General features: G+C 42.2%; 3 protein-coding genes across 3 annotated transcripts in view; 2 read left to right on the top strand and 1 right to left on the bottom strand.

The window, feature by feature from the left end:
* The window catches only part of LOC106530529 (plexin-B2), a gene marked incomplete at its 3' end in the record, with an annotated part of 154,799 nt that overhangs the window by 22,056 nt on the left and 111,457 nt on the right, over nucleotides 1–21,286 (bottom strand). Inside the window, 8 exon segments of the mRNA XM_014026170.1 lie at nucleotides 699–825; nucleotides 1,907–2,007; nucleotides 2,890–3,024; nucleotides 3,908–4,087; nucleotides 4,172–4,314; nucleotides 4,829–4,964; nucleotides 5,079–5,408; nucleotides 6,797–7,314. Of these exon segments, the coding sequence (XP_013881624.1) occupies nucleotides 699–825; nucleotides 1,907–2,007; nucleotides 2,890–3,024; nucleotides 3,908–4,087; nucleotides 4,172–4,314; nucleotides 4,829–4,964; nucleotides 5,079–5,408; nucleotides 6,797–7,312 (1,668 nt within the window).
* Nucleotides 8,086–9,618, top strand: LOC106530530 (hyphally regulated cell wall protein 3). Its single transcript, XM_014026171.1, has one exon. It carries the CDS (start codon nucleotides 8,807–8,809, stop codon nucleotides 9,389–9,391), a length of 585 nt encoding a protein of 194 aa, XP_013881625.1. The 5' UTR covers nucleotides 8,086–8,806; the 3' UTR covers nucleotides 9,392–9,618.
* Nucleotides 15,887–21,286, top strand: part of LOC106530522 (gastrula zinc finger protein XlCGF8.2DB) — a 125,596-nt gene continuing 120,196 nt past the window's right edge. The window contains exon 1 of the mRNA XM_014026159.1: nucleotides 15,887–16,028. Within this exon, the coding sequence (XP_013881613.1) occupies nucleotides 15,887–16,028 (142 nt within the window). The remainder of the gene's footprint in view (nucleotides 16,029–21,286) is intronic.

Genomic DNA, 21,286 nt, shown 5'->3' with positions numbered 1-21,286 from the left:
GTGTGTGTGTGTGTGTGTGTGTGTGTGTGTGTGTGTGTGTGCGCGCGCGCTGCAGTAATAATTACTATTCGACTGCACCGTTCAAACATGAGCTCCTCATTACTCTTTGCTGACCTCAGCGCTTTTAATTTTCGCAGCCCAAGTTTTATTTTGGAACTTTTTGATCTTTGGGAACTCCTGCACCCGAGGAGCCGCAGAACAAAGTCACCGGAGAGTTTCTCTTCTCTTTAAATTCACCAATTTACATAAACGAAACTCTCTTTTTTCCCCCCCACCGTTAAAGACAAAATCTATTTTATCTGAGGTCGTAATCGAGGCGATCGTTTCAAAGTCTCTCATTAAAATTCAACAAACTCATCCACCTGAGTCCAAGGTTTCTGTTCAGAGGAGATGATGCTGATTGCTTTGGATCATGGCAACAAWCGCTAAAGGTTTAGCTTTTCTACTTTGCTTTATCTTCACTAAAACAGACCGGAGCAACTCCACCATTACTGCTCCCCCSTCATCTAACGGTGATTTTACGTTCTTTCTGTTATTAGTGTGGAGAAGTTCTCCTGAATCACACGTGATTCATCCAGGTGAGACAGTTTAACCCTGCGAGCGCCACAGACACCTGCGGCGCCTTCAGGTTGGACCGGTTCAGCTTTGCTCAGAGGGATTCGTGTTGGTTCACATCCCGGGACTCGAGTCTCGCCCACCTTCTTGGTCTTCTCACAGCTGAGGTTCTGCGGCTGGAAGGACTCGATCTGAACGCACTTCTGATTGGGCGACCAGAGCCAGGCGTTCTTCTCCTCCGACCTGCTGCAGTCCTGCCTCCTGCTGCACCTGAGAGGCAAGGAGGAGGGAAAAATGTCTTAAGACACGGTTCTGTCATACTTTTTAGCCTTTAGCCTCTAGCTAGCTTCTTGCTACTTTTAACTTACATTATGATACCTTTAGCGTTAAGCTGGCCTTTTATTATTTTCAGCTACCGTTCTGCCACTTTTAGCTACCCTTTTGTCATTTTTAATGTTCCTTTTTGGCTACTTCAGCTTTTCACTTTCACTACTTTAAATTTAAGTCTATAAATTATAATTTTAGCTATTGTTTTGCTACTTTTAGCTTGTCTTTCACCTCTTTTCAAACATCTCCCATCTTGCTACTGCAGTTTTATTACACTTTAAATACTTTTAATGTTAGCAAGTAAATGCTACTTCGACCTACCTCATTACTTATTCTAACTTTTACCTAGCCTTTATTAGCCTGTAGCTTTTAGCTATGCTTTTGCTACTTTTAGGTTTATCTACCTTCTTGCTACTAGGTTTTGCTCATTTTTCATCTTTCAATTAATAACACTGACATGCTACATTTAGCTAGCTTTTTGCTAATTATAGATTTTAGCTACATTTTTGATACTTCAGCTCATACCTACTGCTACTACTGTTTAAACTGTGGCTATAAAGAAGCTATTTTAGCTAGCCTTTAACCTTGTCTGTTTTAAGCTATTTCAACATTTAGCTAGCCTCTTTAACCKTCACTTTTAGCTTTTAGCTAYAATTTTGTCACTCTTAACCTTTAGTGRTTTGTTACTTTTAGCTAGCTTTTTAGGTTTTAGGGATTTTTTTAGCTAGCTTTTGCTTTTGTACTTTTTATTTTGATACCTTTTAATTGTAGCTAGCTGTATGCTACTTTTACCTAGCCTTTTGCTGCTTTAAGTTTGTAATTAGCCTTTTGCTACTTCAATCGAAATTTGGTTACTTTTAGCTTTTGGTTAATCTTTTGATGCTAGCTAGCCTTTTATCCACTTTTTGGCTTTAATTGCTTTTAGCTTTTGGTTTGTTTTTATAGCTAGCATTTGTACTTTTTAGCTTGTGTTCAGCTCGGTTTTAGCTCCTTTAGCTGCCACAGAAGAAGCCATCTGACTCACTTTCCCTCCAGGACACACCAGCCACAGAACGGATCCTTCATGGAGACGCAGGAGTGGCAGTCTTTCTTCAGGTGGCAGGTTTGGACCGGAACCTTGGTGATCTGAGGACACAGAAAAGGCTTTTATTGTGAAGGAACAAACGACTTCTGACTTTTTATTTTCTTATAAAAACCAGAAATTTAAAGCCTGACTTTATTTCCCACCAGCTCCAATCTGAAATATTTCTTGGTGATTTAAACATTGTTTAATTAACCCTTTCATCATCGTTGTCGGTTTAAAATTAAAGCTTGGATCAGGGGCCTCAAAGATAAAAAAATTTAAAAAAGACAACTAATCTTAGAAAATCAAAAAGAAGCTGAAGCTCTCTGATCATTTTTCAGCACGTGGGTCTTTATCTGACTCTTGGAATTCATCTCGGGTTTCACTTTGAAAAGAAATAAATCAAACATTTATCTTGGGCTCGTGTGATATTTATGCTAATTTGAAGGAGAACATCTTCCAGCTTCTGMTGGAAATAGTTTTCCTCTCTGACAAAGAGGAGCTCCGCTCTGATAAATCTAAACGAGCAGCTGGAACGAGCCCCGGCGCCGACGCTCCACTTGATCAAAGCAAATTACTCTCTTGAAGTGCGTTGGTAATTATTTCATTTCTCAATCGATAGCGTCTGCTTCACCTCGCCCAGGTGAGAGCGATGGCGAGCGGGAGATGAAAGGACAAAGGGCGGAGAAAGACGGATGGCGGGGAAAGAGGCGAGTGGAAAACAAGAGGGGCAGCGGAGGAACGGAGGGAAGAAATCGATGAGTGATTGTGTGCGGTAATGCAGATGGATGTGTTGGTGCTCGTCGGCTGAATAAATGATCAAATAACACACAGAGAATAAATGAAGGGCTCATTAAGGCAGCGGCCTGATGGATGAAACGCAGGAGCAAGTCGACGACAGCGAGCTGCTCGTAAAGAGAACACATCAATCCGCTCCCTGTGACCTTTTTCTCCGTGGCGATGTACAGATGTTGGAGGCTGGAATCGAACAGCAGGTTCTTGTTGACCCGGTCCCCGGGGACTTCGCTCGAGACTCGCCCGTACACCTCGGTGGGCGTCCACAGATGAACCTTCAGCACCTGCAGGAACACAAAAACTTCATGAAGCCCTGGACTAAAACTAAAACTAAAAACTACGTCTGTTTGGTTTCACTTAGTTTGAACAAAAACACTCTGAGCCTCATGTTTGAGCTAAACTTAATTTATTCAAACTTTGTGCTATTTTAGCTGTTCGAACATCAAAATGTTCGGCTCATTCAGGAGTTAGATGCTGTGACTTTTGGTCTTCATAACTTTTTTACTTTTCAAAATATTTAACTTTATTAACAAATATTTTTTCCACAGAAAATATCCAAGATCTGGTTCCTTCAGAACATTTGCTTTAGCAGCTGGCTTTAGTTTTAGCTTTAAACCATCCTGTTGCTACTTTCAGTTTTTAGCTTTAACTTCCAGCTACCATCCTGTGACTTCTCATTTTTGGCTAGCCTTTAGGCTTTTTTTTTTTTTTAGCATTTAGCCAGCCTATTGGTACTTTTAGCATTTAGCCAGCCTATTGATACTTTTAGCATTTAGCCAGTCGGTTGGTACTTTTAGCATTTAGCCAGTCGGTTGGTACTTTTAGCATTTAGCCAGCCTATTGATACTTTTAGCATTTAGCCAACCTGTTGGTACTTTTTGCATTTAGCCAACATTTGGATACATTTAACCACCCTTATATTTTAGCTATTATCTACCGTCTTGTCTTGTTGTGTCTTGTTACTTTTAGCTAGCCTTTTGCTACTTTAAACTTTAAGCAACTCTTTTGCCGGTTTAATCCTTTAGCTACATTATGTCCATATTTAACTTGTAAATAGCGTTTTGCAGGCTTTTGCAAATTTTTAATACTTTTAGCTCTTAGCCAGCATTTTCCTTATTTGAACTTTTAGCCAAGATTTTGCTGATTTCAGCCCTAAATTCTTGTTACCTCTCCGTTGGCGGTGCCCAGGAAGGCCACAGCGTGCTCCATCTCCACAGCCACAGCCACGGCGGTCATGTGAATGTTACGCTCCAGCGACGGCTCCGCCGTTAGGGCGAACTCAGGCTTGCTGGCTAGCGGCGACGGCAGGAAATCCGCTCCGCAGCCGTATCTGTGGACCATGTCGGCCTGATGGAAACAAGCAAACGTTTGATTAAACAATTTACTCGACTCTTTCAGCTTCACTTCTGCTTTGGTGGTGTTTTCCGTCACCTGCTTGTCGGTGCACGGACTCTCGGTCTTGGTGGAATACGGCGAATAGACGGCGAGCTTATCGTTGATGATGCCTTTTTTGCTATAACAGGCTCCGATTAGGTCCACCAGCCGGGCGTTGATGGACTTCATGGGGTACGCACCTACAAACAAAAACCAAATCAATAATCTGGACCCCCCAGTTTTCTCTTTAGCTTCAGCTTCTGTAAAACTTGTTTCTGAGGGTCATCCCCAACAATATCACGAGATAACACTCAACGTTAGATTCTGCACAATGAGATTAAACCACTGAGAACTGATGGAAATACAGACATTTCTTCATTTATTTTAAAATAATAATCAGAAACAGCTTCTGCACAGCTGAGAAAAGTGCCTTCTGGTCATTTTACACCATTGACTTCACATACTTTCTTGGGATGATCTTTTTTTCTTTCTTTCCAAGCAATAAAGTCAAAATTCAAAGCTGAAAATGCTCTTTGATATCGATCGTGTGAAATAGTTATTTCTCCAGAGCAAGATACCAAATTAGCCTTTTTGAAACTTTGTTTCTCAGCTGCTGATCCCGAGATGAAACGGCAGCTCAGAACAAGAAAATAACAAATATTTTATTGACACAATCTGACATTCTGCTAACTTAAAGAAGCAAACGGTACGTACACATGGCTGACATTCCTTCCTTCTCAGAGGTGAAGGTGACAAACAGCACCCTGTCGGACCCCAAAACTGGTCCGTACTGACTGGACTTTGTCAGGTTTTCGGCAAAAACGTCACCAGCTGTTCCAACAAAAGCAGCCTGAGAGACAAAGAAGATGTTTTCTGTAAGAATGACTGAAACATTTTAATATTTTGTAATAAATAAATAAATAAATAAATAAATAAAAAACCTGACACATTGTTTTTTTTTTACCTGAGCCTTGTTGTACTTCCTGGTGGCGCTACAGTTGAGCTGCAGCTCTGTGTACGAGTAATAGCTCTGATCTTCCTCACACATCCTGGCTATAAAGGTGAAGTTCTTGTTGTCCTGCATCCCGAGCGTCCGAGAGAACAGGAAGTAGACAAACCCGCCATCTTTGAAGGCGAAGCGGAAGTCGTGACGGTTGCGCGGGCCGAAGGGGTTGGCCTGAACCGCGGAGGCTTCGATGATGCTGTCGAAGTACGTCCATTCACTCTTATATTTCTGGAGGATCCGGGTGGCGATCAGCTTGGTGCTGTCTTGGCTTCCAAACCCTTTAGCAACCTGAGACAAAAAAATAACAGGGAGGAAAACAAATATCAAATATCTGATGAAAACAGACTCCTTCCCTTCACAGATCCCTTTCTGGTTTCCTACTTCTTATTTTTCTGTTTGCTTTTAGCATCTAACTACTTCTGCATACTTTGAGCTATTTATAAAATCACAAAATATTAAGTATTTAACTCACTGTTAATTATACAAAGGCTAAGGCAACTACAGCTAATGCTAGTTCAATCAATGCTAATGCTAATTTTACTACAGCTATGGCTAATACTGCTAAGACTGTACAATTACTATCTATGCAAATGCTATGATAACTACAACTAATGCTAGTTCAATCAATGCTAATTTTACTACTGTTATGGCTAATACTGCTAAGGCTAACTGTACTACTGTTAAATATACTAATGCTAACAAAACTATTAATGCTAGTTTTACTAATGCTAATTTTACTGCTGTTATGGCTAATACTGCTAAGGCTAATTTAACTACTGCTAATTATATCAATGCTAAGGCAACTACTGCTAATTCTAGTTCTACAAATGCTCATGCTAATTTTAATAGGGTTATGGCTAATACTGCTAAGGCTAATAGTAAAACTGCTTACAATGCTAATGTTAGTTCTACTAATGCAAATGCTAATTCTAATACACTATGGCTAATACAGCTAAGGCTAGTTTTACTAATGCTATTGTTAATTTTATTGCTGTTATGGCTAATACTGCTAAGGTTAATTTAACTACTGCTAATTATACCAATACTACGGCAACTACTGCTAATTCTAGTTCTACAAATGTTAATGCTAATTTTTTACGGTTATGGCTAATACTACTAAGGTTATTTGTAAAACTTAGTTCCACCGATACTAATGCAACTACTGCTAATTCTAGTTCTACAAATGCTCATGCTAATTTTAATAGGGTTTTGGCTAATACTGCTAAGGCTAATTATAAAACCGCTAACAATGCTAATGTTAGTTCCACTAACGTGAATGCTAATTTTAATACGGTATGGCTAATGTGGCTAAGGCTAGTTCTACTAATGCTATTGCCAATTTTACTGCTGTTATGGCTAATAATGCTAAGGCTAATTTAACTACTGCTAATTCTAGTTCTACACATGCTAATGCTATTTTTTAAGGTTATGGCCAATACTGCTAAGGCTAATTGTAAAACTGCTATAATGCTAATGTTAGTTCCACCAATGCTAATGTAAATTTTTTTTACTGATATGGCTAATTCTGCTAAGGCCAATTGTAAAACTACTTATAATGCTAATGCTAATTTTATCACTAATATGGCTAATACTTCTAAGGTACTACTGTTAATTTTACAAAAGCTTAGACAACTACTGCTAATGTTAGCTTTACTGGTGCGAATGCTGCTTCTCACCAGGAACACAGGGAGTTTGTTTCCGTCTTTTGTGTAGTTCGACATCACTCCCACCACGGAGACGCTCTCCTCGGAGCTCGTCACGTACGACTTTTCCCCGCTGCTGTCGCTGTAGTAAATCTCTTCCCCCACGTTGCTCAGGTTCCTCAGCGAGCAGATGCCCCTGAAGAGGCTGCCGCAGACCACCAGCTGGTTCTGGCCCTCGAAGACTAGCAGCAGCTTGTTGTGGTTGTTCGTTTCTTTGGCGTTTTCGCAGGTGTCAGCGATGGGCGGCGTGCACTGCGGGTTGTCCTTCTTGGGGCCCGTCTTGATGTCAAACTCCAGTTCCAGAGCGGAGTTCAGCTGGTAGAGGTGGTTGACGGCGCCGACGTACAGCCGGCCCGTGCGGGGATCCGACACCACGTTGTTGATCAGCGTTTCGGAGGTAAACTCTGGGTTCGTGCACTGGGAGGGACTGAGGTAAATGGTTGCCACTGTGACCACTGTCACCTGCCACACCCACCACCGCTCCATCATTGCTGGAAGACAAAGACCAAGTTTGTTAATTTTTATAGTCCTTCCCAGATGACCTGATACTTCAAAGACTCATCAACAACAAAGATGCTTTGTTTTTGTCACAACAGTTGCTGCCTCTTAAAACCAATCTACAAGAAAAAATAAATAAAAAATCAACACCAGCTTTTGGTATTTGTTAGAGATGCTCGATATTGACTTTTTGCCGATATTCGATATGCCGATATTGTTCAACATTTTGTCTCGAACAATAGTTTGGATCATGCTCTCCCTGAGACAATCCAGTTTGATGATGTCATCAATCGCACACTGGTGAACGTCTTTGGACCACAAGCATTTATTAACACATTTTGGTCAAATCCAGGCGCTAATTTAACAGACTTTTGTTATGAGAAGAAAAACTGATACAGATATGTAGAAATTTTACATTTTTATGCTAATATCGGACCGATAATGTCGGCCTACAGATATTATCGGACATCTCTATTATTTGTTTCTTTTCCTGCCATTCAAAAGTTTGATCCTCTTCTGGCACAACTCTGTTTGATGAACCTGTACTTTGAGTCCAACTAATTCAAGATGGCCGCCACAGCTAACAAACATTGTGAGCTTTTGCTAAAACTCCATCGTTTCTCAACATAACTTTTGGATTATTTTCTGAACTTCGACCTCTGGCCTTGAAGTTAAACCCTTGGACGAACCAGCTGCAGTTTTAACTCCGGTCTCTAAAAGCCAACAAAAGGTCCAACAGCAGCAGGAAGTGGAGCAGAAAAAGACCGGAGGCTGGGAGGAAAGACAAACGAGAAGCAATAACGAGGAGCTTCTCGTTAAAACAGGAACATCCTTTAAAAAGCTGAGGAGTGGTGCGAGGTGGAGGTAACGAACTCAGAGTGAGAGTTAGCTGCTTGGCCAGATTAGATTAGAAAAGACAAAGAGTGTGTGTGTGTGTGTGTATTTGTGTGTGTGTGTGTGTGTGAAAATGAGAGACAGAGTGCAGCAATTAGTCGTCTGACATCCAGAGTTTCTCCTTCCATTAGTCTGGATGGGAGTGTTTAATTATAGCTGTGGCCCGTGGCTGTAAAACATGGCTAACATCATGTTGTCTGTAATAACATTGTTCAACACAAACACACTTCGGCTCCCATCTAATTCCCAAAAAACTCCACAGTGATCGTGTGAAAATGCTGAGTCAGCATGCAGGCTTTCCTGCCTCTTTGTTTTCCTCCAAATGTTAATCTGACAACTTCTGCACATTTTTTACATTTCAAAACCTTTGGCTCATTCAGTTAACGGACGCCGTGAAGTTTGATCTTAGTAACTTTTATATTTTGAAATATTTAACATTATTTACAAATATTTTTCCTATAGAAATATAATAAGATCTCTTTAATTCCTTCATATTAGTTTTCTATAGATTGTAATTAACCGGTTTGCTGCTTTTAGCTTCTAGTCAACACTTCCGCTTCTAGCACAACTTCCAATACTTCTAGGCAACCTATGGCCACCTCTAGTCAACCTATGGCCACCTCTAGTCAACCTTTGGCCACCTCTAGTCAACCTATGGCCACCTCTAGCCAACCTTTGGCCACCTCTAGTCAACCTTTGGCCACCTCTAGCCAACATTTGGCCACCTCTAGCCAACATTTGGCCACCTCTAGCCAACATTTGGCCACCTCTAGTCAACATTTGGCCACCTCTAGTCAACCTTTGGCCACTTCTGGCCAACATTTGGCCACCTCTAGTCAACTTTTGGCCACCTCTAGTCAACCTTTGGCCACCTCTAGTCAACCTTTGGCCACCTCTAGCCAACCTTTGGCCACCTCTAGCCAACCTTTGGCCACCTCTAGCCAACCTTTGGCCACCTCTGGTCAACCTTTGGCCACCTCTGGCCAACCTTTGGCCACCTCTAGTCAACCTTTGGCCACCTCTAGTCAACCTTTGGCCACCTCTAGCCAAGCTTTGACCACCTCTAGCCAACCTATGACCCCCTCTAGTCAACCTTTGTTTCAACTCAGTTTCAGCTTCTTCAGTAAGTTTCAGCAGTCATTCAGCTCTCAGCAGTTTCAGACATTTTTCCTTTAAATCTCAGAAGTAGGATCATAAAATGATTCTCGTTATCTCAGCCTGCGGTCTAATAAATCAGAGATTGAAGTTGCGTTGTGTTGGTTCAATATTGCCGGCACGGTCTAGACGTTTTACTGGTAAATCACCGTTTTTTACAGCAGGTATCAGATAATTCTGACAGCTGGTCAATTGACAGACACCTCCACTGTCTTTCTGCTCTCTGCAAATTGAATTCACCTCAGTGCCGAGGGATTTATTAGTGTGACGAGACTTATCTTTCTGCCCACCTGCTCTGCTAAATTACCCATCCACAGATATCAGGAGTCAGGTGCTTCAATGGTTGCACAGCAGATTTTTACAGCCAGAAACACTTTTAATGGCACTGCTCAGTTTCCAGCTTTAAATCCCGAATCTAATAATTCAGCTGTCGGCTCTATGAGACGTAATCAGAATGAGAATCATTTCCTAAATAAACATAACTCTGCAGAAGTGTTGATGGAAATAAGATCCAATCACACGAGATGCTTCTTGGCTCACTTACGCCTGTTTGTGTTGGCTAAGCTAGCTGGCTGTGGCAGCCATCTTGAATTGGAGCAGTTGTGGATCAACATCAAATGAGAAGTTTTGTTCATCAAGACTAATCCAGCTGTTGAATAATTTTTCTCGTAGCACAAACATGCATACAGAGAACATATGTACACAACGCCAAGTCAAAACTTATGTTGTGACTTGGCGCTATATAAATAAACTGAATTGAATTGAATATCATTATCCATTATCGACCAATAGGAAGTTTATTCTGCTAACTGTTACTGCTTGTGACATACAAATAATGACAACAATCTGGTTATGTTGAGCTTTAAATTCTACATTATATAATCAAACTGGCAGAAATAATATAATAACCCTGCAGGAAGTGCTTCAGACCGCACAGGAAGTGCTCCAGGCTGTACGAGAAGCTCTCCGTGCTACAAGGGAAGTGCTCAAGATAACAGGAAGTGTGCCGGACTGCACATGAATCACTCCAGGCTGCAGAGAAAGTGCTCCAGGCTGCAGAGAAAGTGCTCCAGGCTGCACAGGAAGTGCTCCAGGCTGCACAGGAAGTGCTCCAGGCTGCACAGGAAGTGCTCCATGCTGCAGAGGAAGTGCTCCAGGCTGCAGAGGAAGTGCTCCAGGCTGCACTGGAAGGTGATCCGGGTTCCACAGGAAGTGCTCCAGGCTGCACAGGAAGTGCTCCAGGCTGCACAGGAAGTGCTCCAGGCTGCACAGGAAGTTCTCCAGGCTGCACAGGAAGTGCTCCAGGCTGCACAGGAAGTTCTCCAGGCTGCACAGGAAAGTGTTCCAGGCTCCACAGGAAAGTGTTCCAGGCTAAACAGGAAGTGCTCTAGGCTAAACAGGAAGTCCTCCAGGCTAAACAGGAAGTGCTCAAGATAACAGGAAGTGTTCCGGACTGCACAGGAAGTGCTGCAGGTTTAACAGGAAGTGATCCAGGCTGCACAGGAAGTGCTCCAGTCTGCACAAATCAGCAAAAAGTTTACATCTTCTTCTGCTTCTCCATAGTTGGCTTGTGGAGGTGACAGGTCCAAGAGAAACCCAGACCTCCCTCTCCTCAGGTCCTTGTGGGAGATCCCAAGGTGTTCCCAGACCAGAGAGGATATCTAATCCCTCCAGAGGGTTCTGGCTCTGCCTCGGGGTCTCTTCCCAGTGGGACATGCCTGTAAATCCTCCAAAGGGAGGCATCCAGGAGACATCAGCTGGGGCTCATGTAGACAGATCTGTAAAAGTTGAGGTTAAATCATGAAGTTTAGAAAAGTTAAACAATAAGTCGTCTTCCACCTGATGTAGCAGCAGCTCTTTAACAGGAGTGTGGAACAGAGCTCGTTAGTGGATGTTGTTCTGTATTCTGTGGCTGTAGGTCAACATTTACACCTCCACACTTTAATGTTAACCCAGCCGACGTGTCCCCGTCATGTGGGCTCCTCTCTCATTAAACTTCATCTCCTTTTTGCTCAGGAGGAAAAAAAGAAAACAGGCCTAAAGAGAGCAGGTGTCTTCAGTGTCTCTGTGCTCCTCGGAGGACCTGTTATGAATCAGCCACATCAAAGGAATAAAAATCATCATTGGTTTTTCTCACAGGAGTCGTGTCGTTGCTCTGCCAGCTCCTTTTCTCTCTGCTGCAGCTCCTGCCTTTCATCCTCCTGCTCGGGATCTTTAAGCCCGACTGGTGTCAGGACAGGAATAAACGGCTCGGCTCGTCAGACGTGTGTTTGTGTTGCAGAACAACAGATGGGTTTTTATAGGTGTGACGTTAAGAAGGAGCCGGGCTCACAGCTACTCTGCCTTTTGGTTAAAGCGGGCCGTGACATAAACACAATTAACCAAATGAAGCGTCGGGATAATTAATGTAAACAAAACAGGTACTCAGAAAAATCTGCATCCTCTGTGCAGCTTTTCTTTTGGTGGCTCAATCACAAAAAAGAAGCTAATTTAAGAGATAAAGAAGGATTTTAAAATGTGGAATAAAAATAGAAACAATGAAGAATGAGCCTGTGAGCAACATGAAGTGAAGGTTAAACTAAGCTGTGAGGGGGAAACCTCAACCTCACTGGTTGGAGACAAGTTAGACACAAAGTTACATAAAACACACAAAATTTCACTGCATTCATGCATAAACTACAGCAGCTCAGTGACTGAGGTGCTGATCATTTTTGTTGCAATTTAGTCTTAATTATGTCTCAATTTGATCACAATTTGAACAGTTGAAACGGCTGTTTGTGCTGCTATTATTTATGATATATTACACGTTATAATTTCAGAAGATCACGTRACTTGGCCCGTTGTCACAGACGTAAACAATTCAGACCAAATCACGTGATCGTCTGACATTATAACGTGTAATATCTCATAAATTATATAAGCACAAACAATTGTTTCAAAAGCACAAACCTGCTCAAACAAAGCACTACAAAATTCGACTAGTTTGGTTCATTTTTGGTTCATTCTGGAGCGAGCGGGTGGGATGGTGACCCCCTGAATGACCCTCACAAATAATCTTTAATATATATTAAAAAAAGGCAGCACAAACGAAGCACTAACCACTCATCCTATTTGCCTTTTTTTTTCTGTGGTTCATTGTTTGGGAGGGGTTTGTTTCACTCAGCTCTCCTGGACTCCTCCCTGGTGAGGTGTTCTGGACACGTCCCACTGGGAGGAGGTCCAGAGGAAGACCCAGGACACGCTGGAGGGACTATGTTTCTCAGATGGACTGGGAACACCTTGGGATTCCCCCAGAGGAACTGCTCCAAGTGGCTGGAGAGAGGGAAGTCTGGGTCTCTCTGCTTGGGACCTGACCCCGGATAAGAGGAAGAAAACAGACGGACGGACGGACGGACGGTCTCCAAACTGTCCCAAAGTTGGTGGAGCAAACAGAAAACTGAATTATTGTTTGAGTTTTGAGTCTCCAACAGTCCCAGCTCAATGAGGAGCAGGTTTCAGCCTCAGACAGGTGAACCTCTAATGTTCACTTTTGGTTTGAGAGAGGAGTAAAAGAAGCCATTTTTGTGAAGAAAGACCGTCCATCATTAAACAGAGGTGGAGGCCTCCGTTTTCAGTTGTCCCCCTCCTACAGTGCTGCTATTGCCAGTATCACTCCACACCCTGTTAACAATAAGTGTTAATTCGGTGTCAACGATAGCCATGTGATGTGAGTATCAGTCACATGGAGGCAGGGCTTAAAAGCCTGAATTTTGCCTGAAACTCTCAGACTGAAGAAGTCTCTTGGAGGAGAGACGAAACGTTTCATTAGAGAAGAACCCGTCCAGAAGACCTATACAAGTCTTTTTCTTTTTGATTTTTTACCTGKATTACTGAGATGCATCAGGACAACCTCTAATGTTGCTAAACTAACAAACCAAAACCTGATAAAACACACAAGATGCAGCTGATTGCTTCCTTCTTTGCAGGCGTTCTTGGCTGGATGGAGGTTGTTACCATTTATCCTGACAAGTGATATAAAAAGGAGACATGGATGGAATTAAATCAGCATTAAATGCTCTATTTTCAGCAGGTGTGTCAAATGTTTGGATGTAGGAACTTAGAGCTCAGCAGGCTGTGCAATAAGATTTTGAAGCTTTTAAAAAATCATCTAAGTTATGAAACGGTGATTTGATAAACAAAAAAATCCCCAAAGAAGCCAGAAAAAAAACTAAAATCTAAGTTTATCACATTGCCTGCAGTGAGTGAGTTGATAAGAGAAGCAGCTGAATGTTTCTGCAGCTCAGACGTGTTGAACGTGTCTTCCTCGTGCTCCTCCACTTTATTCTCACATCCAAACGGCCAGAATTTATCTAGCAGGAGTCACATTTCAGGTTCGACCCAGAATTAGTTTTTTAAGAACTCGTTAGTAGAAATATAGATTAGATTGTGAAACACAGAGACAGACAGCGAGGCTCGATAAAATCCTCCGCTGGAACTTTTCTGAAAGTCTTAGAGCTCCAGGTGAAAGTGTCTGGAGTGAAACTGAATCCAGGAATGTGTGTCGAGGCTCCAGCCAGAGGAATAAAGCCCGACTGATTCTTCGCCTCCGTCTCACCTCTTTAAGCCTTGTTCTTTCCAGCTCCTCTTCATCACCCGTGGGAACCATTTCAAACAAACACGGCTCTCTGACAATCCCTCCGGGGGGTGGGGTGGTGGTGGGGGCAGAGCAGACCTGAAACCGTCCAGGGTTCTGTATGACTGTCGACACGAGGCCCGGCACCGAGCTTTCACCCACAGAAAGATTTAAACAATACTTCAGGTTCAGTGAAGTCAGAAATCTTCGATTAGATTACATCACGTTCCAGGAGAGGCTTTGAAAAGTCCAAAACAGTCGTGGGAAAAAGAACTTTTCAACTGAAATACGTCGATACATTCATTATTTCTGTAGGTTTCTCCTACGTGATGCCAGAACTGTTCCAACCAGAACAAACCAGAAATGACAGATTTTAAATCCTACACAAACACTGCCCTGTTTGGTACCTTTGATGAGCAGCAAACAAAAAGTGAAACCAAACTTTGTGGGATTTTCCATCAACTCTGGATCTGGGCCATCCATCCACCCCCTGGTTGGGGCTGATAAAACCTGTAAAGTTACAGATACTCTCCCATAAATGCATTTTTAAAGCTCTGAGTGGTGTTTTAAACCTTCATAAAGGCTCATTTATAAGGAGCTAATCACCTCAGCTGATGATGCCGTTGTTATTTTTCCTATGAGCCGATGTAATTCTCCAACATTTGTTTCAATCTGACGCAACTCGACATGAGATATATATTTTTATTCCTGCCAGGCGAGACGCCTCGAGCTTCTGTTTCGCCTCCAGCTTTTGCAGAAATTGACAATCATCCRGATTTACAGGATGTGTTCAGAGATTTCAGAATAAGATGAGACGATAATGAAGGTTTTGCAGAGAACGACACAAAAATAGGACATTTCTGCATCAAGTGTCGAGGTGTGGATTTGTTTGAAACGAAGTGAGACGGAGCAGAGAAACAATTAAAACATGCAGGATAAAGGATCTCCAGGACCAGGACTGGACCCTCCAGGACCAAGTAAAACATGCAGAATAAAGGACCTCCAGGACCAAGTAAAACATGCAGAATAAAGGACCTCCAGGACCAGGACTGGACCCTCCAGGACCAAGAAAAATATGTAGAGTAAAGGACCTCCAGGACCAGAACTGGACCCTCCAGGACCAAGAAAAATATGTAGAGTAAAGGACCTCCAGGACCAGAACTGGACTCTCCAGGACCAAGTAAAATATTCAGAATAAAGGACCTCCAGGACCAGAACTGGACCCTCCAGGACCAAGAAAAATATGTAAAGGACCTCCAGGACCAGAACTGGACTCTCCAGGACCAAGTAACACGCAGGATAAAGGACCTCCAGAACCAGGACTGGACTCTCCAGGACCAAGTAAAATATGCAGAATAAAGGACCTCCAAGACCAGAACTGGACCCTCCAGGACCAAGTAAAATATGCAGAATAAAGGATCTCCAGGACCAGAACTGGACCCTCCAGGACCAAGTAAAACATTCAGGATAAAGGATCTCCAGGACCAGGACTGGACTATCCAGGACCAAGTAAAACATGCAGAGTAAAGGACCTCCAGGACCAGGACTGGACTCTGCAGGACCAAGTAAAACATGCAGAATAAAGGACCTCCAGGACCAGGACTGGACTCTCCAGGACCAAGTAAAACACGCAGGATAAAGGACCTCCAGGACCAGGACTGGACCCTCCAGGACCAAGTAAAACACGCAGGATAAAGGACCATCTGGACCAGAACTGGACTCCAGGACCTAGTATAACACGCAGGATAAAGGACCTCCAGGACCAGGACTGGACCCTCCAGGACCAAGTAAAACACGCAGGATAAAGGACCATCTGGACCAGAACTGGACTCCAGGACCTAGTATAACATGCAGGATAAAGGACCTCCAGGACCGGGACTGGACCCTCCAGGACCTAGTATAACATGCAGGATAAAGGACCTCCAGGACCGGGACTGGACCCTCCAGGACCTAGTATAACATGCAGGATAAAGGACTTCCAGGACCGGGACTGGACCATCCAGGATCAGGACTGGACCCTCCAGGACCAGGACTGGACACCTCCTGGTGCAAACACTAAAAGCATTTTAAAAAATAGTATATAAAAAGTATTTAACTAAGAAAACTGAGAAACTAATAAAAACTTTGCACCCACATGAATGAACTCTGACATATGAACTCAACACTGTTTTATAAATGATAAACATCATTTATAAAGAAGATAAAACCTTTAGACTACCCATGTGCTAAAACCCAGACTAGTCCTGATCTCTTGCTACAGATGTGGGTTTCTCATTGAGCCAATCTGGATTTACAAGCTTTTCAAATAATCTCAGCTGGTGTTTTACTGGGATAAACTAACCTAACTTTAGTAATCTGGAATCTTCAGGGATTTAAAACCAAACAAATCCTCCCTTTTCCTCCACTTTCACTCGGAAACTTTGGACATCTACCGAGGTGGTTTAGTTAAAAAAAAAAAAGAGACCTGACGTGGACTCATTTAGATTCCTGTCCACCGCTGGGCATCATTACACATTCATGGCACGGAGCCAGAGGAACACTGAAGCTGATTGGCCGGGCCTGGAGGGATATGAGAGCTATGATTGGCGCAGCCTGGGGGGAAATTGACTTCTTATTGGTGGTAATGAAGAATCCTGACGCTGAGCACGGCTGAGACAAAGTAACACCAAAGAGGATGGACACACACACACACACAGGTGATCTATCAACTGCCACAACATTACAGTTTATACTRCAGACACACACAAAGCCTGGAGACAAAGTTTATCAGATATTTCTGAAGCTCATGAGGTCCAGGTTTACTGCAACACAAGGTCAGACGTTTGTTTTACTGAACGCTTCAAATAAAAGACTCAAAGACACGAAGGTGACAGAAGAGTCATTAAGCCCAGGTGAGGAGGAAACTCTAAACACTTATTGGATCAGGATTTATTGACTTCTCTGTCTGTTTGCTAACATTTCAACATGTTAAGTTGTGGTTCTGTTGGTAAACCAGACTGGGGGTGAGTTGATGATCAACCTTCTAAAGCGTTTTGTAATTTCCTGGCTTTTCTTTCCAAATAGTCGCAGAGTTGTTGTGGGCGTCCTRAACTCTAGTCTCTACTTCCCTCTGAAAGGAAATATCTGAGGTTACAGTTAAAAACCACCTTGATGATGAGTAAAAACTGGTCCGAATCGGCTCATTTTCATTTCTAAAGTGTGCTCTAATTGATTAAATCAGAAAGGTGGGGACAGGGTGGGTGGATAGTTTTGCAAGAATTGCACACAAAAAATAATGAGTGGTTTAAAATAAATTGGTTGAACAAAATGTGGACAGACAGCTCAATGAAACGTAAAATTCAGGATTTTTTTGCATTTTTGAGTCAAGAACAGCTGCAGCCTGGTGATACCCTACAAGTTCCCATTTCAAAGTGTTTTTGGTAACAGTACCAAAAGTAAAATATTGCAGCTTGTAGAGTCAATTTAATTTGACTGGTCAACAAAACATTAAAACTTAACAGTTATAATTTATCACAATTAAATGTAAAAATGGTAGCTAACTGCGTATCTTCACCATAATAGATGGTTCTGATTGACGTCATCATACGGGTACTTTTTTTTTCACTAATCGTATGGAGGATCCAAAAAAACTATTTACAAAATTAGAAAAAATAAATAAATTTTAAAAAATCAAACAAGGCAGACAAGCATTCCTAAGACAGACCATGCTAATGTCATAAATCACGATACCAGAAAAACATATAAAAAGAAAAAAAGTCAAACTTAATGGTGTAAGAATGTAAGAGTGGTATGGTTTCTAATGTCACGGTAGCAGACTGCTACAATGCTAATGCTAGGTCCTAGCCACTGATCCTGTTTCGTTGTCCAATGACACAAAAAAAAACTTTGCTCTTGATGTTTTTGACAGCTAGCCTGGCAGCGGGGCAAGTAAGACCTGTCAGGCCAACAAAGCTACAATTCGCTGGAGGAAACCCTGGCACTGCTGCCCTCTGTGAGCGCCCACAAATATGGCAATTTGATCACGTGATCCAACAGCCGTTACTTTAGGAAACATCTTTTGTGACAAACGTTAAAAAAAGCTCAACAAAAACTGTATTGTAGTTGGATGTGTTGCATTTTTAACATATAAATGTTAATGACTCAGCAACAATCTCTAAGCTCCGCCTCTTATTATTTGTAATGTGTGATTGATTTCCTTTAACTTGATTTAGGATGGCCGCTACCAGCCATCTTTGCAAGAACAATATTATCATAATGCAGTTATTTTTTCACATATTTAGCAGTTTGAGGTTAACATTTATTCCCAACACAACATGTAAGTCAACAAATAACAATAAAAACCTGGCAGTATAAAAATTAAAACAAAACGTGTTTAATATTATTCTTGTCAGAAATCAAACAAGCTGGTAGAGAAATAAACATGCACCTACAGCGAGTCCATTAGTTCTTCAAATATTGGCTTCAAATTAATTTTGTTTTATATTTATAATAATATATATTTAACTAATTATTTCTGTTTAGAATCGTCATGTTTGCTAGGCGACAGGACGTACGCAGGGGTAAGGGCGGGAATAAAGCAGAAGACCAGACCGTCCAAATTCACAAACACTTTTTTTTCCCAAAGTTCTTGTGGTAGACCAAGGACCCRGCCCATCTAGACCGGGTAGGCCGGGTCCTTCAAAGGACCCAGGCCCTGAGTTTGGACACAGCCATGTTGTTAATTATGCTTAAATTCAAGATGGCTGCTACAGCTACCTTAGCAAATGGCTATAAGTCTACCACATTTAGACATAATGAGCTACAACTTGGTGTGGTAGKTGCTCACTAAAATCCTGAACACACACTCAAGATGGCTGCCAGAGCTACCTTAGCAAACTCAAAAATGACTAAGTCATTCGATTTACCAGATAGTGAAGTAAAAATACTTAAAACTTATATTATGTTGATGAATTAAGCAGCAGGAACTGTCAAAGCTTCTTCAGGAACTTTTATTTTAGTTAATTTATGAGTGAAACCGCCCTCCCCCCTCCTTGACAGTCCGTCTCCATGTCGTGTTGTTGACCCAACGACGTTTGGTTCTGCTCGCCGTGTCACCGTCAGACACGAGTCTTTGGACCTGCCTCAGACCTGATCCTCCTCTCCTGAAAGGTTGATTTATTACAGGACAGAAATTAATTATTCCCTCCTTCAGATAAACTCAGAGCCAAGAAAAGTTCTGTTAAAAGCTTCTTCTTTGAGTTTATCCAACTCCTGAACAAATCATTTCCTGTTTTTCCCCTCTCCTCTCTGATTGGATGGTTCAGCCTTTCATTAATCCTCCTGTCACTTTCCTGGATGTTGAGTTTTAGGGTTTTGTTGTTTTTTTTTTCTAACGTGCGCCGCTTCCAGAAGCAAAAACACTTTTTGAATACGTTGGCTCAAATTCAACAGATGCGCCGAAACTGACAAGTAATAAATCTTCAGAAACTCTGCATCACATCCAGGAAGAAAATTTAAAAGGAAAAAGTCATTTTTTAAATATATTTCAGCACAATAGCTTAACGCAGAACYATAAAGACACAACGCATCAACCAAGAGGCAGCAGGAAAACGTTTACCGATGATTAACTTTTGGAGTCGACGTGATTCAAGACGTTTTATTTTCTTTTATTTCCACCACGACGAGGAGWCTGGAAAGTTGACAAAGTGCAAAGAAATATTCTGTGATGGATCCCAAATCTGAGGAGAGCCTCAGAACAAATTTATTTTCTCAGAGTGATGGAATGAGCGAAAACCCATGAGCTGTCAGAGAGGAGGAGGAGAATCAATCTCCTTAAATAAACACGACTTTACACCAGTCTTYCTGCGTGGCTAAAGACGAAGAATGGAAAATATAAATAAAGCTCGCTCCAGTTTTACGTGGGTAAATTTACACACGTATTATTTCGTGCTATGCTAATGTAATTTAACATCCGTGTCCTCCAAGTCTGAGTGAGCGATTAACAAGCACTTTTTATCAACGAACGCCTCCCATTAACCCGACAGCGACACKCGCTGATGAAACCGTCCTGGAGAGCTCCTTCCTCAGCTGCTGCTTTAATTATCTCTCAAACCTGAGCTGAATTCACAGAAACAGGAYGTGTGTGCGGCGGCTGATGAGCAGCTGTCAGAACGCCCCAACATCTTGTCTGAAAACCCACATTTACGTCCCTGAGATGTTGCCACCAAAGTCCTCCAAAGACCTAACTGGATCCAGAGCCAGGTGACGTTTTAAAAGAAGCAGTTAACATGAAAACGATGAAGCTAGGATAAAAAACAAATACATGAGAACCAATCCTGACAGGTGTTCCGTCTGTATTTAAAGGATCAAATGAAGTCCTGGGTGGTTTGAGATGAGAATGAATGAAAGAAWCCTCCAAACTGATCCCATTTCACACAGTTTCTCTTCTAAAGAACTGAGCAGATATGAAGTGTCACTTAATCTTAAAGTAAAGGGGACAGGTAGGAAATATTTCCTGTCTGGGGAGTATTTTTTTAAAGTAGTATTTACTGGAGAMGAGTTGGTGATGAAAACTGCCAGAAAATCTTGAGGAAACAGAAACTTTTAGTAGCAGTCTCTTTAAACTCACTGGTCTGCAGCCGAGGAGACCAGGAAAACATTCAAGGCCGTGCACATTATCTCACTGCTAAGCTCCGCCCACGTCCTACCAGATTATTTGAGAAGGGGGGCTCTCCAGGCGCTAAGTAGGAGTTATTTGTTTTGTGGGAGGAGTTTACCCAAGACTTGATTGGTCCAATTGACGGTGGGGTTTGAAGAAGCCRCTGGGGGCAGCTGGGAGTAGCTTCGTTGAGTTGACCAGAAAGCAATTATGTTTATTTAAATATCTATATTTTAGTCATAACTTGAGACAGGAAGGTGCTAACTGCACAAAATTTGAAGACAAATTATGTTTACATGTTCACAATAATTTTTGAGATATTGTTCTGTTTTAAACTGTACACAGACACTCAATAAATCCTTATTTTACCATTTTCATTGCTTCCTCTTAAAATTTGCCCCACAAGACATGTCAATCTGACCAATCATGTTTATGGTAAACTCCACCCACACCAAGACCTCTACCACTCATGGTTAGGGTAAACTCCACCCACTCCAAGACCTCTGCCAATCACGATTAGGGTAAACTCCACCCACTCCAAGACCTCTGCCAATCATGGTTAGGGTAAACTCCACCCACTCCAAGACCTCTGCCAATCACGATTAGGGTAAACTCCGCCCACACCAAGTCCTCTGCCTGTCACGATTAGGGTAAACTCCGCCCACTC

The sequence above is a fragment of the Austrofundulus limnaeus genome, unplaced genomic scaffold (genome assembly GCF_001266775.1).
Source record: "Austrofundulus limnaeus strain Quisiro unplaced genomic scaffold, Austrofundulus_limnaeus-1.0 Scaffold531, whole genome shotgun sequence".
Taxonomy (NCBI): domain Eukaryota; kingdom Metazoa; phylum Chordata; class Actinopteri; order Cyprinodontiformes; family Rivulidae; genus Austrofundulus; species Austrofundulus limnaeus.
Note: the sequence above shows the minus strand (reverse complement) of the source record. Positions and strands in the feature narration are given on the sequence as shown.